At 32.8% G+C, this 19,007-nt stretch overlaps 2 protein-coding genes across 4 annotated transcripts; one reads left to right on the top strand and one right to left on the bottom strand.

The window, feature by feature from the left end:
* The first annotated feature begins 1,235 nt into the window (after positions 1-1,235).
* On the top strand, positions 1,236-5,807 carry LOC132598906 (uncharacterized). Of its 3 annotated transcripts, none has more exons than XM_060312055.1 (2): positions 1,236-1,507; positions 4,067-5,807. In XM_060312055.1, the coding sequence occupies exon 2, from the start codon at positions 4,106-4,108 to the stop codon at positions 5,597-5,599; it is 1,494 nt and encodes a 497-aa protein (XP_060168038.1). In that variant the 5' UTR covers positions 1,236-1,507; positions 4,067-4,105; the 3' UTR covers positions 5,600-5,807. The 3 variants fall into 3 exon arrangements, with proteins under 3 accessions (XP_060168038.1, XP_060168036.1, XP_060168037.1); XM_060312053.1 differs by having other exon boundaries at positions 4,086-5,807; XM_060312054.1 differs by having other exon boundaries at positions 4,091-5,807.
* A 3,724-nt stretch (positions 5,808-9,531) lies between these two features.
* Positions 9,532-11,726, bottom strand: LOC132598907 (uncharacterized). Its single transcript, XM_060312056.1, has 2 exons — positions 10,961-11,726; positions 9,532-10,486 (listed from the first exon to the last, which is right to left on the bottom strand). The coding sequence occupies exons 1-2, from the start codon at positions 11,563-11,565 to the stop codon at positions 9,778-9,780; spliced, it is 1,314 nt and encodes a 437-aa protein (XP_060168039.1). The 5' UTR covers positions 11,566-11,726; the 3' UTR covers positions 9,532-9,777.
* Positions 11,727-19,007: the final 7,281 nt, after the last annotated feature.

Genomic DNA, 19,007 nt, shown 5'->3' on the forward strand with positions numbered 1-19,007 from the left:
TTATTTGATAGGAACTTCTCTATAATGACACCCGCATATAACAACACCTCTTTATAACAAACTTTTTTCGAAACCGATTTTTTATGTTATATTTTACTTCTCTATAACAGCATCTCACCGATAACAGCAACAACTAACTTTATAACAATGCACTCTCTGTAAAATTATCCCACATATAGCCGCTATCTTTTTTTTTGGTAATATAATAATTAACCATTTTTATAAAAATAGAATATCTATGACTACCAATAATAAGTGTAGAGATTTTGACTAAATATTTGATCATTTAATACACTATTACAATAAAAAAAAATGTTATATGATTATAAATTTTCATCATTAAACGATTTTCCTTCGTTATACAAAAATTTTCCTTCGTCATACAAAGTGTGATTAAGCTTAGAATTTGGCAATTAAAAATGAAAATTAGATTTTATGCATATTTTTTCCCTATAATAGCGAAATATTATTTGAATGTCATGTTGTTATAGGTGTATAACAGTCATTCTCTATAACATCTGAAAAATTTCGAACCCAAAGATGTTGTTATAGAGAGGTTTGACTGTACATTTACACGTGAGGGCGTGGGGGGGGGGGGGTGTTGCTGTTCGACAGGGCAAAGCTAGCATTCCGGGATTCAAAAATATAAAGAAGTAAATACACGAATAAGTTATGGAGATATGAAAAAACAATTTTAACCTTCTATAGACAGTGTAATTTTTCGCCAAAGTGGGTTTTGTGAACCCCCTTGTCTCTAGCTAGCACCGCCCCTGTTAAGATGCATAAATAATTTATCAAAAATCTATTGTATTTCTATTTTAAATTTAAAACCTATAATAAACTCTAATATGCATAAACAATTTACTAGCGATCTACTCCCTTTGTTTTAATTTATGTGAACCTATTATTAGTTGAGGAGTCTACGAGATGGTTCTTTGACCATATTTTCCTAATAATTTTTTGAAATGATTTCAATTTCAAATTAACATGACTTATAGTACTTTTTATGTAGTATCTAAATATATAAATTTTATTTTTATAAACTTCAAAAATCTATGTTAAAATTTACTGTCAAAGTTATAATAAAGTTTGACTCTCGTACTCCATAAAAATTCACATAAATTAAAACAGATAAAATATAACTTTCTAATATAAAATTTAAAATTCATAAACTCAAAATCTTAACTCAGATGTAGTAGTATATTTTATGATGAGAAAAGAAAAGCAGGCATATGACCCGGTCCATTTATAGTAAAAGTATGCGAGCCAGTCCAAAATCGGTATCCCTCTCACTGTTCAACAGTACATTTTGCTTTGTTTGTAGATCCAAATAGGAAAGAGACACTGAAGAATTATAGATGTTGAAGGACTGCAATCTCCTCATCATACACATACTAATAGACTTTGTATTGAAAACTCTTTGACTAAGGCTATTACTTTCCCTTTTTCCCATTTCTTGGCCTAGCACTTGGGAACTAAGCTACTTTATTCTCACCTCCTTTTTCAGGTACTTCAATATTACTCTTTCAAGGTTTATTTGAAGTGTATTTCTTGTTTATTTTGTTGAAGTGTTTGAGTTTGTACAATTAGTGTTAGCTCACTTGTTTATTTTTCTTTTCTTGTTCTTACACATAGTGTGATGTGTAATATGAATATTAGTTTCTTGATACATAAAGTTTTGATCTTTTTCTGGTAAATCAACTGCTTCTGCAAATGGGTTTGTGTAATTTAATGAATATATCTTTTTGTGTGAGAGTTTTTTTAGGTTTAACTTGTCTTGGTGTAAATTTAATTGGGGTTTAGTTAAGTTTGGGAAGTCTGAATTAGTTGTCTTACTCTGTCATTGCATTTATGGAGTTTGGTGTTTTGTTGTTAGGGTTCCCTTATATTAATCAACCTTTTTTCATATTCTTTTGTTAATTCCTCAGTTTCAATAGTTTGGACTTTGGAGTATTTATTTTAGGGAATAGAAGAAATGCACTTTTATAATCTATGACTGTGATGTAGTTTGATCCGTTTTGCATTTGGGTCGAGTCGGTTGTACAAGGATTAGCAAAGAAGTTAACTTATATTGACTGTGTAACGATTCTTTTACACTATTAGGGAATTTTAACTTGCGATTGCATATTAGTTACCAATTTTACCATATTACTGATTATGCTTATGAAGGATTTAGCTGTAATTATCTAATAATTGACCTGATTGTGTAAATAGTAATTACACCGTGAAAGTAATCTCTCGGCACTTTGTCTTTTATGAATGCAATTGATCTTTCAATCGAGTCGTTGTAGCGTTTACCTGGATATTGAAAATTATGAACTTTTTGTTCTAATAAGACCACCTCTTTAGAAGCGGTTGAAAAAAAAAATTGCACCCTTTTTTCATGAAAGTGGAGCACTTCTCGTTTATGAATGGAATTCGATTAAGGGTTTCAACTGCGCTCTCAGTTTTCCTTTTTCCTCTTTATTTTTATTTTGGAAAACTTCACAATTATGTTACTGGCATAGTTAAAATTATGAGAAAGTGCATTATTTCCTATTTATCTAATTTAACTGTCTTTTCATAAGTGCATTATTTCCTATTTATCTAATTTGACTGTCTTTTCTCGTTAAACTGCCACTAGTGACTTAGATGGATTTCGCAATGCTGCTGATGCACTAATATTCTTTTTGGGATAACAGTGGTTTCTGAGTCAGTTTGTGTGCATTGATGACGTGCACCGAATATTATTTCCTTCCAAATTGATTGAATGAACTATTAGTACTGCCCAGACAACCATCTCAGTAATAATAATAAGGCCTCGCGTGGAGTAATTTCTAACTCAAATTTGCAACCCTCCCCTCCCCTCTGCCCCTAATTTGTTTTTCACTTCCCTGCTTGTTAAGGAGGCTGAGGTAGGATACCGATATTACATCCCTAAGTAATGCTAGTCCTCTTGCTTAGAAAATTTTAGCCTGCCTATAACTTACCATGTATTATAATACCTAGTTGACAGTTGACTTCAGAAAGAATTAGATCAATGATTGTCAGCCTATATGGTGCCATTTGTGAGGCACATGGAGATGGTAATTCAAAGATATTTTGACTTCTTAAAAGTAGCAGTCTGGCGCCTATTTTCTATATGCTACTTGAAACTAAATGATATTTAACTCCTTAACAAGTTTAAGGCTAGGTTGTGGTGAGGAAGATTGTAATGGTGATCGTGTTATGCTATTGCAAGGAGTCCTATTATTCAGTTAGGTGACCTGTCCAACTATGGGAACTTTATGGCCACAAAACTTTGACCATATCACGTCCACGATATAGAGAGATTCAGATTATTGTCATTTTTATAAACTTTTGCCAAAGTCGAGTTCAGGAGGAATCAGTCAACTGGTTGTTTATCAGCTAAAAATAGGTCTTGATAGGGCCTACAGTTTTTTTCTTTTGTCAAATTCAAACAATTGGCCCGTCTTAAGGAAAAATCTATTCATTATGTCCAAATTACTCCTCTCTTCTTTGGGATTCTCCTAAATCCTAATAATTTGAGATACCTGTGTAGCCAAGAGATATATGCATTATCATACATTCCAGATGATGCTTTTCAGAATATTAAATGTGAAAATGGTCATGTGCGTATGGCAGCAGTTTACTTTCTAAGCAAATTTAAAACATTTCATTTTCTTAATAATGGTGGTGCTCGAGCCGGCTTGCGCACACCTCAACTATTTCACTGGGTATATGCTGTCTCTCCCTAGCACAGGTTCCGGGTAACACTAAGTCACCAAGGCTTAGGCATAAGAAATCATCTGGTGTTTTTTTTTTTTTTTTTGTTTGTCTACTGGGATGTCAATGCTCAATTAGCAAATCTAAAGCTAAATACACTGGTAGATTCCAGCAGCACTTGTTTCTCCAACCCATGCGCTGGTTTAAACCAAATGTATTGGATTAGGTTGATGTGTTGTATTATGCTCTGAGTATATTTGGCAGGTTAAGATGACAAATTTATTGAATTTGATTAGTAACTATCTTGCTTTGAAGCTGCTGAGTTGTGCTTGGACTGATTTGTAAGTCTGGTTGCTGACAGATTTAATGACTCTTTGCAGAACAGGTAGTAAAACTCACCATGTACAAGCGATCACCTGGTAGGAACCATAGATCCAAAGGCATCAAGGTTAAGAATGTTTTACAAATCTGTCTGCTGCTTGCTGTTTGCTTTTGGTTGATTTACCAGGTCAAGCACTCCCATGATAAAAAGAAAGAATTTGATGAAGATGATACTAAGACTCCAATTGAGACTGGAAGTAGTAATGAACTTCTGAAACTAGGAAGGAAAGATCTCCTACCCCGGATTGAGGGATCGGATACTGTTAGTGAGAAGCATAGAGAGGAACCAGCAGATGAAACAGTGGAAGAAGAAGAAGGGAATAAGCCCGAGGAAGAAGATCTAGAAGAGAACAATACTAAAGAGAAGAATGATGAACAAAAAGAAGATGGAGAAGACGAGGTCGATGATCATGATCAAGAGAAGTCTGATGTAGAGCCTGATCAAGAAGAGGATGTTGTCGACGAAGACAAGGAAAGAGGATTAGATAACGAGAAGGAAACTGATGAGAGAGGAAAAGATAACGAGAAGGAAACTGATGAGAGAGGAGAAGATAACGAGAAGGAAACTGAAAAGAGAGATTCTGAAGTGAATGATAGTCAGGTGGAGGAAGAGAATTCATTGGAGGACCACGACCATGATGAGGATTCGAGCAGTTCACATGAGGCACGTGAAGAACACTATAAAGCAGATGATGCTTCAAGTGCAGTGACTCATGATGCAGTTGTAACTACCACTGAAAATGACACTGGTAAGTTAGAGCAAGAAGCGGAACATACTGCTGAAGCCAAGAGTGAAGTTGGTGTTAATAACATCATGCAGATCAATGCCGGCCAAAATACAACAGCGGCTTTGGAGGTGGAAGATGGTAAAACAGTTGTAGACGGCCCTCCTCAAAACACTACAAACAGTGAAGAGAAAGGTGATGATTCGATCTCATCTACTGCTAGAGATATTTCAGTTTCAAATTCCACAAAAACAGAAGGATTGGCTGATAATTCTGAATCGAGAACTCAAGCAGTTACCCAAGAATATAATGTTACAGTAGGTGATACAACGTCTGGAGTTTCCAACCTGTCAATTAGTTCTTCACAGCAAAACAACGCTACAGATATGGTGGATGATAATCAAATTGATTCTAACTTAACAGTTTCTTCAAAAAATTACGAGTTAGACTCAACCCTGGTAGATTCCTCGAATGTGTCTGGTGATACAGAGGCAGAAAAAGTCGTCCAGAGGAATACAACTATTGAAGCAGTAGATAATGTGGGGTTGCCTTTGAAAGATAAAAATGCAACTGAGGTTGAGAAGGCAGATGCTACTAGTGAAGAAATTGGAACTACTGATGAAGGCGCGGATGTGTCAATTGCTGAGAATTTGGGAGAAGCTCAAGATGATCCAATTGATACTTCTGATTCTTCCACCCACTTGGAAGAGAAACATATCCGCACAGATGTGGAAACTCTTCCTGAAATACAAACTGAAGGAAACATGGAAGATGCTGCAGCAGAATGATACTGTACAATTAGGGCAGTAGTGTGTTTAGTTTTCGTGATGAGAATTCACACTTCCGTTTACTTTTCAGTTTCGCGAATGTGCAAAAATTCATAAGCTGTAGACCATGTTAACATTGCAGACAAAATATAGACAAGAGTGAAGTGTACCAACTTGTATAATCGTTTCTCGCCTCTTTAGTACCAGAGTGTCTTCCATTTCACTTTAATCTGTTTCCTATCGTGGTATTGATCGTGCTTCTGTTACAAAGTTTGTGCTGTGTATTGGAGCATATATGCTATTTTATGACTTGGTAGCTTGAATTTTTTGGATTGTTTTGCTTGCCAAGGTATTAATTAAGGTAGCATATACTAAAAATCACAGTGTAGAATCAAAGTAGATCATGGTTCTTCTGATATTTTTCAAGATTCCAAGGAGGACTTGGTTCGCACGGAAGATGAAAGTATTAGCATTTCAACATGAACTCTCGTGTAACACCAGATTGTTCCAAAATAGAAATGGAAGTCCCAATTTTTTAGTCTCTTTCAAATTTAATCCTTTGTCCCATCACAAGTCTTAATACTGGTTTTGGATATAATCTCAAATTCAATTATCTAAGATATGGGCCTGTGCCACTCTCTACAGAAGTCGAGCCAAAAATAAATAAATAATGGACGCACTGTGTGTTTGCATGTGAAGGAAAATAATAGTAGGTGAATTACATATGTGATCTCAACATTAAAGGTCACTGTTCATTAATGAATTAATTATCCATTTACGCCTCACCTATGGATAAGCCTGGTCCAGTTTCAGTTTTTTGGGATGGACCTGATATGGGATAGGTACATAAAGCTATAATCTAAAATCTGTGGACGCTAAAAATTCGTCGATGGAAAATGTTTATATTTTCATTCTGGACCTCGTGGCTCTCTTTAACCTTGGGCCAGGACCCAGTCTGCCCATAGTTACACGCAGCTGTTTCCTAATATTTCCATCTATTTTCTCTCTCTAAATCCACTCAAAAAATTTAAAAATAAAAAATAAAAAATGAAGAGGGTGACTTTTACTTGGGGATCAAAATTGACAGTAGTGAGTTGTGACCAGCTTTTATTTATTATTTTCAATAGAGATACAATAATACTTGTATGATCTAAAAATCATGTAGACTGCTGTATTGAAACGGTACAGATGAGCAAAGCAAATGGAAGGTTGGTGCATTAAGCCATAGGGACTAACAAGATATTTCTCCGATTTATGTTTTGGGAATACACGGTTTCTCTTTTATTGCTAATATTAAAATTGCTAGTGGACACTAATCCACTACAATATTTCTTCTTTTCTAGAGTATTTGTTAGCAAATTTTTTTTCCTTGAAAAGCTTCGACTTTTCTATATTTTCCTGTGATTCATCTTTTAATATAAGATTATTCATGGACATTACTTTGCATAAACTAAGAGCATAACCATCTCTATAACACTCGTTCCATAACTATCATGTGATGCCCTCCTTGATAGTTAAGTGTATTCGTTGACTAAGTGGGTGGTAAGTACACCTTCATATTTAATTAGAGGTTTTGGATCGAGCCTTGCTAGATATGAAGAATCGTCTTTACTAGGGAGTATTTTATTTCACTATGGGATTGCCCGACGCAAATTCGGATTTATCAAGCCCCAATACAAACACTAGACATGGGATAAAAAATCAAAAAACTAAAATTTCTCGCTTCGCCACGGATTAAACCTAACCTGGATATCCATCACATACTTAATTTACCCCGTTGAGCATCAATCTTTTTAACAGTAAATTTGTTACATAGCTTTACCTTGTGTTCTGTACCCATGTGATTAATCAAAAAGAGAAGAAAAAACCAAATCAGACAATCACCCAAAATGGGCTGTACTACACCAATAAACACATGAGAAACCAGATAATTGCCACATATTACAGCCAAGCCAAGTCTTATTATCCTACCAAGTAGATACACACGTGTACTGCTGAACGATGCAAATAAAATTGACTATTTTAATTGTCATGCAGCAATATTTTATTTAATTGATTTGCATTACCATTCTAATAAGACATGTATTTCCAGATCCAAAACCACCTGATGCCTATTGTATGCCAGCCTAGAAAACCATATACATTGCATTCTTTTGGAAAAAGCGACAAATATAAACCAACTTTGGATTCCCACTTCCAAAACAAAACTCCATTGCCTTGTTAAAATCTACATTATGCATACCCTTTCGTGGAATTAATTCCCTAGATGATCACCCAAGTTTGTGGAATTGCCTCCAAATATCATTTTTGTTTCTTTTAGAACAACAAAGTCACTTAACTATCACAATTTTTCACAAATATACTAAACATCTCAAAAGTCTTCTTTTCTCCTAGTTGACATGTCATGTCATTAATTTTTTTAATAATAGACCTATTTAACTCGTCAAATCCATTTAACCAAACTCATATTTTATACCTAATCAAATATGATCCATTTTTTTTTTCAATTTTAAAAAGTCATGTGACTTATTATGATTGGCTGCATATATTATTTAATTTAAAAATTAAACCCAATCATTTTTTAAAACCAAATTTGCTGATTCGTTTCTTTTTAACCTAAATTTTAATTAGATATAATTTTTGCCTTTACCAAATAGTTACTTTGTTTCTTCTTCTTTCGTTACCTAATTAGATATAATTTTTTGTTCCAATGTGATAGAAGATGTATATACTTATTTATGTGTTTACCCAAATAGTAGTTACTACTTTGTTTCTTCTTCTTTTTCTAAATCTATAGGCTAACGTAATAATAGTAAAAAAAAAAAAAAAATCAATGCAATAGAAGATGCTGCCAAATTTTGTGTGTAATTTCAACAATCTTTTTAACAAATATCTATCAAATTAAACGGGCAAGAGGGTTTTGGAAAAAATATGATATTTAAAAATATTTGAATTTAAATAGAAAGATAAAATTATTTAAATTCAAATATAAATATAAATTCGAAGGTAATATATTTGAATTGAGATAAAAGAATCTTAATTTGATGATTTATTTAAAAGTGGCTTAATAGAAAGTATGGTTTAATTCAATTGCTTTTTAATCGGGTCATATTTAATTGAGTATTAAATATGAATTTGGTTAAATGTGTTTGATGAGTTTAATAGGTATATTATTCAAACAATTGGCTTAAATGACATGACATGCCAATTAAGAGAGAAGGAGGCTTTTGATGTGTTTAGTATATTTTAAGTAAAATAGTAATAGTTGAGTGACTTTGTTGGCCTAAAAAATATAAAAGTGATATTTGAAGTTAATTCCCTAAACTTGGGTGGAATTAACTCCCATTTTGTGTTAATGGAAATAACTACTTAATGCAAGTAATGTCGTTTCATTTATTTAAGTCTTATTGAAAAATACTCAATATATAAAAGGTAGTAAGTACCTGTAAAATGATTATCATGGACGTAAATTAGCCACAATATCATCCTTACTTAAAAAATAAAGATAAGACCTGCATACACTCCATCCTCTCCGTAACTTCAATTTTGGAAATATATTAGGTATGTTAGGTTGTTGTTGTAATACGAGTACAAACCAAAATGGTATTTTAAACTTTTCATTTTGTTTCAAAATAATTAGTGCTTTATGATATCAAGAAAAAATTGATCTTATTGTTGCAAAATTACCTTTATTTATATAAACAAGAATCATTAAGTAACTTTTCTAACAAAAAAAATAACTTAGAAGGAAGTAAAATTTGATTGGAGAAGTAAAAACAATTCTAATTTTTAAGGAGTAAATAATTTCTTAAGAGGTGTGACATAAGCTAAAAATATCACTTATTATGAGACGGAAGGAGTAGTATTCAATAGATTTTAAAATTTAACACGAAGTAGTCATACTAATGTCATTCATCCAAAACGAAGAATGTTAAAAAAGTGAGAGATTCATGTAACGAAAGTTCAAAATCATTATATTACAATTCAATCAATCAATAAATACATTCCAAAAGTGAGGTGGAGAATTAAAAGGAAACTCAAAACAAACAGCTGTCTTCGCACTGTACACTCGTGAAAAAGCAATAAAGAAAAAGAAAAATCCAGCTAAAAACTGCTGTCAAGTTAGTTAATTAGCAAAACTTAAACTGAACCACGAAGCAACCCATCATGATAATTGCGACCCGACCCGTTTAATCGCATCATTCTTGATCCTGCTGTCTCAGCTCTCTTCTCAGCTTCTGGGAAAATGACCGACAAGCATCCATACTGAGATCCATAGCAGCTGCCAACGCCACAAAAGCCGCCGCATCCTCCGCACAGCTCACGTGCTGCACCCCAACTTCCACCTCCGGCTTACTACACTTCCCCTCGCCCCCCATTGTCGCCGACATCACGAACCCCCGGTACAGCAGCTGCGCCCACGACCCGGATCCAGGTTGCGACCCGAAATCCGATCCGGATCCTGACCCGGAACTCAGGTCGAAGCTGCTGTTCGGGCTAGTCAACGGGGTAGCCCCGTTGATAATGTCTATCCCAATTTTACCACCTTTTTTGGTACTGATTGTTGAGTTGACTAATGTGATTGCATCAGTGGCTCCATCAGGGATGATCTCGAACCGGTATCCGAGCTCACCGTTGCGTTCTCGCCAAGCTTCCAGGCGACCCCATGGTTTCCAGGTGTTGTCACCGGGTCGGAGGATGAGCCAGGACCCGGGGTTAGATTTGCTAACACGATCAGAACCTTGTGATGGGACAAATGGGGTTACCATCGATGCTGCTGCAACGGGTGAACCTGAGAGATCATGGACTGTTATTGACCATCCTTTTCGTTCTTTTACAGGTGTCTCTTTATCTGATGTGCAAGAACTGAAACAGCTTGTTGATGTGCTTGGTTCTGATAGTGACGATCTGTAAAGAAAATAGCAAATTAAGTATTAGAAACCCCTTTTCAAAAACTAAAAATAAAAACCCATTCACGAAAGAGTAAGAATTAACAACAATCAGTTGATTATCAAATCAAGAAATATCAGTTATCTGAGCTGATTGATTACTTATTTTAAAAGTTAGGTTAAGGTATACAAAGGAATCAAAACATTTAGTTTGTCACTTTGTTGAAAGTACTAATTAGAGAAATTAAAGACTTGGCTTTTCATCCTTAAAGGGGGCATCAAAATCAACAACTCAATTGAACTACATGTAATTGGACTAAAAATTCCAAAATCGTAACTTGTTTATGTGCCAGAACTATAATACTACTTCTACCTAGAACCTTCTGTACCCTATTTAAGATCTAAAAATTGGTCAAAACATGTAGCGTGCAACCAAAAAACTGTGACAACTGACAAAGTAAAATTTTCAATTGATTGAAAGAAGGATTTATACCTGGATCTCATATTCCGGTCACCGGAGTTTCTGAAACTGAACTTGCAAGTAAAAACAGGTTGCTTGACGTTGCCATTGACTTGAAAGACTTGTGGACTACACTCAGGTTCACCATCAAACTGAAAAACAAATCTCGGGTCGGGTTCAGCTCTCACATTCAAATTCAATTCTGCACCATTAGACCCATTAACAGAAACCCATCCATTTTGAATCACAACTCCTCTATGCCCAATATTTTCCAAACTCTTCAAATCTAATGGCACCAAAACACTTCCCAAAAGCTTCCCAGTACTACCCTTTAAATACCCAAAACCCATCTTACCCCCATATATTTCAATCTTTAAACAACTTGGTTTTCCTCTAACATTCGATTTCTCAACAAGTTTCACTAGCTCTGATTTACTGAAGTTAAAAAAACCATGAATTCTGTTATCCAAGATCGCTTCTTGTTCTTGAAAAAACGCTGAGATACTTGTTGATTGTGTCAAGAAACCTTTAAGCTTGATCTTACAGTCAAAATTTGTAGTGGGGGGCAGTTTAGATTCAGTTGGGAACTTCAAAGCTAAACTTCCTATCACAATACGCACGAAAGGACATGGATCCATTAGTCCTTTCGTTTCTTGTTTTTTGCTGTGTAAAAGAAGAAGAGATAAAAGATTTGTGGAATTTTAGGGAAGAAAGTGGGATTGAGGGTAAAGGCATATATATTAAGTTAAGGTGCATAGGCGTGCGTGCGGAATGAGCTGTGGGCACGTACGCATACAAGGTGCGCCAGCAAAGAGCATCTCTGTTCTCTCTCTGTCAATTAATCAAAGCATTTAAGCCTGAACCCTCCCTCTTAACTTGTCTTTTTCACAAAGTGTTTCCTTTCTTTTCCTAGTTTTCTATTGGGTTGTGACCCTTGTAGGTATGTCTTGACAAGGGCTTTTTCGCATTCTATAGCCCTATATTATTTTCTTTCCTAATATTACACCCTAATCTTTAATTTTCTTATAGTTATTCCTCTAGAATCCAAAGTTGCCTCCCCACTCCTCTAAGGCCAGGTCGCGTTCACCTTTGGAGCCCCTTACCTTGAGTATGGAAACAACCCAAACATAGACCGAATTAGGGGTAGTCAATATGAAAGTCTCGCTTTGAGTCTAGCTATCGCACAGGGGCTCACTAGCAGAGTTATACAGTTGTGAGTCTCGCATAGTTAATGCTACCATGACGCAACGTTGCGTCTGCACTGATGTGATTTTCAAACAACACTGGCGCTACATAGCCATATAGGCAACGCTGGGACCGCCTTCCTTCGCTTCAAAGTCTTAATCGCAACGAGTAGAAGTAAAGAAAAAGAAAAAATTATGCAATTGGACTATATGTGTTATTAGTTCGAGTTTTGCTTCTCTAAAGATTAAAAAAAAAAATCGGCTAAAACTTTTAATATCTTATCTTTCGACACATAGTTGAATATTTGATCGAGATGAACCAAAGATATTGTCCTATAAAGCAGATTCTTTTTACTTAATCATAGTTGTACCTAGAGGTGGGCGTTCAGGCCATCAGATTGGATATGAAATTTTCGGTTTGGATATTCAGTTTTCGGATTGAAGAAATTACAATCCAAATCCAATCCAAATAAGTTCGGATTGGATTGGATATTTTAAGTTCGGTTTCGGATTATTCGGTTTGGATATTTCGGATTGTCGGATTTGACTCTTGAGACTTAAGGCAAACTTATTAGGAACGAAATTCATGTGTTAGTTCCACAAAGGTAAATCATAATCTTAATTGCTCAGTAAAAAAAGTCATCCAGTTCAAATTAGGATTAACAAATCCAAGTTATGTCCAACATAGTAAATCCACACCAAATAAAAGCATTCTGGAAAAGTGGAAATGACTAAAATAAAATCTAAGTAGTCATCCAGAAAAATAACAAAGAACTCTGCCGTGGGTGACACTAACTTGAGACTTTTGAGACTGAAGAAGTAAGAAAGCCCTATATTATATTTGATTTAGTAGAGAATTGTATATTGGACTTAATATTTTAATGGGTAGGGTCGTAGGTACTAATCTATTGGACCTTTAGAAACTAGACTTATTAGTACTGGACACATATGATATAGGTAGGGCTAGATATACGGTATAAAAATTTCGGATTTTCGGATATCCAAAAATCCATAGTACTAAATCCATATCCAATCCGAAATCCATAAATTTTAAAAATAAAATTCGAAGTCCAATCCGTAATCCAAATATCCAAACCAAATATTTAAAAAAATTCGGATTTCAGTTTGTATTTCGGGTTGGCCCAAACTGTGCCCATCCCTAGTTGTACCTTCTCCTTTTTACCTCTTTACAGACAGTTTTATCTCATAAAATGATCATTAACATTTAAATTACACTAAAATTAGCTTTATTGTCGCTATTCTTTTTTTTTTTTTTCCTTTGTAATGTTGATGTGTAACAATGTTACAAGAGAATTGAGAATAAAAGGATGAAATCGTAAAAGAATAAAACATAGGATGCAACTTAAAGAAAATGGTACATAATATTAGGGATGGATAATGCAAAAAAGCCTTGTGATGAATACATTTTGGATTTATTAGGAAGATAGAAGACTAAAGAGGACCAGTTGTAATTGGATTACAACGGTAGAACAGCTGTTGGGGAGTTTTTTCATTTAAGCCAGTAGGAAAATGAATGGAATTGGTACCAGTCTTCGAGAAAAGGACCAAAATCATCCATTATGTTTGGGTTTGGATCAAAATCATATATATTCTTTCACATGGAGCACTAATAGTACATTATGTTTGCATAAGTGGTGCACTTTTAGTCAAACTCCCAAATAAATTTAACGGAAAAGAACAAAAATGCCCCTGAACTTTTAGAAAAGGTATAAAAATACCCTTTATTCATCTATTTTGCTAAAACTACCCCTCAATTCAACTTTTTGGCTCATTTATTCCCCTTGACTAACGGAAAACACTAATTTTAAAAAAAAAAAATTAAATTGCACATGACATTTTATTACTGAAAAATTGATTTATTCTTTTAAAAAGAAATCTAAAACCTTGAAATTTTTTTAAATTTGGAAAACTTTTTTTTAACGGGTAAAACCTTGATTAACGGACAACATTATTTTTTTCTTTTCAAAATGTGAAAAATTGAATTTTTATAAAAATCTAAAAAAATTACAATTTTTATGGAAAAACTGTGTTTAAAAAAAAATCAGAAAATTATCTTTTTTTAAATCTAGAAGAAAATTATGGAGTATTAGTTTTGCACATTTTACTTAAAAAAAAATCAATTTTTCAGATTTAAAAATTGAATTTTCTAAAAAAAAAAAGGGGTTTCCACCCGTTAAAAAAAGTTTTCCAAACTTAAAAAAATTCCACATGTTTTAATGAAAATCCAATTCTGTTTTTTTATATATATATATATATAAGGCTTACTACATTTGTTTTTTAAATAAACGGATGTTGAAAAATTATTTTTCCTTATTCTACAAATAACGATTTTTTAGATTTCTTTTTAAAAGAATAAATCAATTTTTTAGTAATAAAATGTCATGTGCAATTTATTTTTTTTTTAAAAAAAATTAGTGTTGTCCGTTAGTCAAGGGGAATAAATGAGCCAAAAAGTTAAATTGAGGGGTAGTTTTAGCAAAATAGATGAATAAAGGGTATTTTTATACCTTTTCTAAAAGTTCAGGGGCATTTTTGTTCTTTTCCGTTAAGTTTAATAGGGAGTTTGACTAAAAGTGCACCACTTATGCAAACATAATGTACTATTAGTGCTCCATGTGAAAGAATATGTATGATTTTGATCCAAACCCAAACATAATGGATGATTTTGGTCCTTTTCTCGACCAACGTCGATCCTAGGTCATGTCCAATATGGTCCCATCACCCATTTCATCTACGTTTTTTTCCGTCCTTTCTTGATTTTATTAATCTTTTTTCTTTTTCGACATACCAAATTATCCAATTTACTCCCGGGTCCTAAATGTATGTCGTTTTGTAAATCAACTTTGTTTTAAAAATATTCAATGTGTTAGAAAAATAAGACATTTATTTATAACTTTTTCATACCTACTCACAACTGTTCGAATGGTAGTTACGTAAGATGTTAAAGAGGGATAAATCATTCTAGTACTAGTTAAACCTATAATTAAGGCTGTTGAATGTCTTTGTCTAGAGTTTTGCTAGGAGAAAACCCATCATTTTTCTAAAATTGGGAGATTATCACTCTTTTAATAGTACTCATTTTTGTCACTTTGTACAACTAGAGTTAATTCTTATGTTGTGCAGTCCTACTGTAGTTTAGTTTGATTTGAGTTAATTCTTACATAGCACAGATTGAATTACAATATAGTCTGGAGCATACACTGATCTGAAGTATACTTCACATTTGTTTATCATTGAAAGTAGAAAATTAAATCTTACTTAGTAAACAGGGATACCGAGAAAACTTCTGTCAATTTATTTAAAGAGATATGATTATACTTTTGCATATATTAACTAAGTTTTGCACAATTAAGTGTTTAATGATTTGATTTATAATAAAGTACTACAGCAGATATGAAAGATATATGATGATAGGTGGCAGATAGGGGTGTAGAAAGGAAACCGACAAGCCTCATCAAATCGATAATCTGAACCAAAGCGAGAAAAAAATTCGACCAATGATTTGGTCTGACTTAGTTTGGTTTTAAAAGGAAAAACCCAACCACTATTGGTTTGGTTTTAACTAAAAGTCAAACCGAATCAACCAATCCGACATTACATGTATAATGTAATTTATAAATATTTCTTAAACTTTTTCATAGTTTTTTATCTTTTAACATATTATTTCAAGCTTGGAATTAAAATTTTGAATGGTTCAATAAGTTTTATATAGCCAATAGAATTAGTGACTTAAATAAAACCCAACAAAAATCAAATCAATACTAATGCTAACAAAAGAAATTCAATTCTAACACTAGGAATGACAATAATGTTGGATATCTATTCTTTAGTTTTATATTTTTTGATTTAGACAGTGAAAATACATAACTTAGTTTTATTTTTTTTCTTTAATATTTAATCATGTAATTAATACTTATTAACCGTACTTATTTTAGCATGACTTATAGCCTGTTTGGCCAAGTTTCTAAAATCAGCTTATTTTAAAAAGTACTTTTTTTAAAAGTACTTTTAAAAAAAAAACACTTTGGCGAAAAGCAGTTTGTGTTTGGCCAATTAATTAAAAAAACACTTTTAAATAGTAATTAGTGTTTGGCCAAGCTTTTAAAAAATATTTCTATTTGTATTTTTCTCAAAAACAATTTTTTTTAGCTTCTGAAAAACTGTTTTTGCTACTCCCCAAAAACACTTTTTTCTCCCAAAAGCTTCGCCAAGCACTTCACTTTTTTTCAAATAAACACTTATTGAAAAAATAAGTACTTTTGGGGGGGAAATAAGCTTGGCCAAACAGGCTATTAGTACTTTTAGATTATGATCATTATCTATATGCCTTATAAATTAGCCGTTTTTATTATAGCATGACTTAGTACTTTTAGATTATGATCATTTTATTTTATGCAATTTTATTGCTTTTTTTTGTTGAGTATGTTAATACAATGTCATCTCTCATCTTGTGTTATTTTCTTAAAAATTATCTTAATTAGATAGTTGTATCTTACTAGGATTAAAGAAATATTTGAAGTACAAGTTATATGTTTTGTATGAAGACTTTACTCAAAAAAATCTGAAAAATCCGAGCAACCCGAAAAAATCGAGAAAACCCGAAGTTAAAAAACCTGACTTTTATTGGTTTGATTTGGTTTATAGATTTAAAAACGCGATGCAATTAGTTTAGTTTGATATTTAAAAAACTCGAACCAATTCGGTCCATTTACACCCCTTAACGGCAGATTTGACAATATATACTCCAAATTGGAATAAGAGATATGCACTCATTTAAACATGAACTTAACAACAAAATTGATATATTTCTATGGTATAAACTAATCCAGAAAAAGAAAAAGATTCTGGAAACATAGTTGGCTAAAATCAATGGCTCAGCTGGCCGCAAAATTTTGCAGTAGGGTACCTCAATTAGGACCACTGCTGTTTGGCAAGTAGCAACTCAAAATTGGGACCCTTGCCAACCTGCAACAGCTAAACATGATATTGCTTGTCTTATTTTGATAATTTCATCTTGTATTCCTGAATTCGCCAAACAAGTCCTAGGACTTTTTGGGGATCCGTTAGAGAAAGGCTGATCAACAATGATGGTAGCTCGGATTACATTAGATTCTGTTTGGATCACAAGGAAATTAAATTTGAATGTAATTATACTGTTTGATTTTTTTGTTTGATCAAGTAATTACTTGATTAGTAAGGAATTGAGTGTAATTGAGAGAAAGTAATTACTCTCGAAATCTCAAAGAGGAGTAAGATAATTCATGTTATAGTTAAAAAAAAACTTTTATTAGTTTGACTTTTTACTTAAAGATACAATAAAAATTGACTTGTTTTGGGTTGCAAGACTCATTTCTCGTGTGCGCGGGGCCACTTCCTTTTACTAGTTCTTTACAATCCCAATAATGCACAATTCAATATAAAGAGAAAAAAATTCTTTCTACCACCAATGAGGGACACTTTATCTTTCACATAAGACAAAGATAAATAAATAAAAAGGGACCCTAAAAAATAAAGAGAGGAAAGGGGAAAATTTCTTTATTTTTACATTTGTCAAAGGTTATTTCCAATAGTCCCCTACTATGCAAAGATAAATAATAAGAACAATTTCTGAGCAAAAAAAAAAAAAACGTGTACTTAAGTGCAGAAAAATTAATATTTTAAATACCTCCAACGGCTAAAGTTGAATACAGGTTCACTGAACTCAGTAACTTTTGCTCAAACAATATTTTTGTGCTAAGAAAGTCATCAATATATATATATATATATATATATATATATATATATATATATATATATATATATATATATATATATATATAATTTAGAATTCAATTATTACCATTTGAAATCGTTGTTCTGAATTCAGAACTTATAAAATCGAAATTCTCGGTCCATCTCGGATGACTCATGAGATGATCCATAATTTAGTTCAAATTGACCCACTCTTTTTAACTTAAGCAAATATTGCATGAATTATGATTCAATACATTAATTAATTCACCTACATTAACTCACACAAAATGTAATCCAATATGTCCATTGACATACCTGCATTACGGTCAAACCTCTCTTTATTAATAATTATCCTTCGTAACATTATTTCACTATAACAATTTCATGTTTTCTTTAAAATCAACTTTTATAACAGTATTTGTGCTTTGGAACATCGTTCTACAAAGCTTTCATAACAACCCATCACTGACTTTTCAATAAATTGAATTGCGGACCATTAGTCATGCATATTTCATTTTAATTGACCTTACCCTGTCAAGCAAGGTAATTTTTTCTTGCTCACACCTTTCACACCATATTACCAAATTCTTAAACTCTAGAACATTTGTTGAGCTTATTTTTTAATATAGTTTCAACATCCAAAGATAATTTTGCCGCCTTAGTTTTACAAGTTCTCAACTAAAGTGGCATTTACAAAACTTCAGAAGACTATTCCCATTACTATATGGTTTTTCGAATTTTGGTCTAGTCCCCGTGCTTTTCGTAATTTACTTTTTTGTTTAATAAACTTTTTAAAAAAAAAATACAAGAAAATCCTGTGACGAGGTTTGCCGCTCAAGTATATACAAATCATTATATATATTTTTTTCCTTCTTTTTCCTTTGAAAGATTCTATTTTTCCAAAATCATAGGAAGTTTCCATAAATTCCTTTCCTCTTTAATTAGTACTAATACTTTCCAAATTTAAAACCCAATTTCCTTCTTACAACTATAACAAAAAGTAGTAAAAAAAGATCTTTTCCGATTCTTGAATGTAAGAAAATCTTTGATTTACAAATCAAGTAACTCTATAAATTATACATTATGAAGTCCCCAATTTACGATGCCATAATTAAATTGTTCTTCTCTTCCACCACCACACC

This window comes from Lycium barbarum, chromosome 6, assembly GCF_019175385.1.
Source record: "Lycium barbarum isolate Lr01 chromosome 6, ASM1917538v2, whole genome shotgun sequence".
Classification (NCBI taxonomy): Eukaryota; Viridiplantae; Streptophyta; class Magnoliopsida; order Solanales; family Solanaceae; genus Lycium; species Lycium barbarum.

Coding starts and splice junctions, on each gene's coding strand:
- LOC132598906 (XM_060312055.1), top strand. CDS start 4,106: ATGTACAAGCGATCACCTGGTAGGAACCATAGATCCAAAGGCATCAAG.
- LOC132598907 (XM_060312056.1), bottom strand. CDS start 11,565: ATGGATCCATGTCCTTTCGTGCGTATTGTGATAGGAAGTTTAGCTTTG. Junction 10,487..10,960: donor GACCGGAATATGAGATCCAG/GTATAAATCCTT, acceptor TTTTCTTTACAG/ATCGTCACTATCAGAACCAA.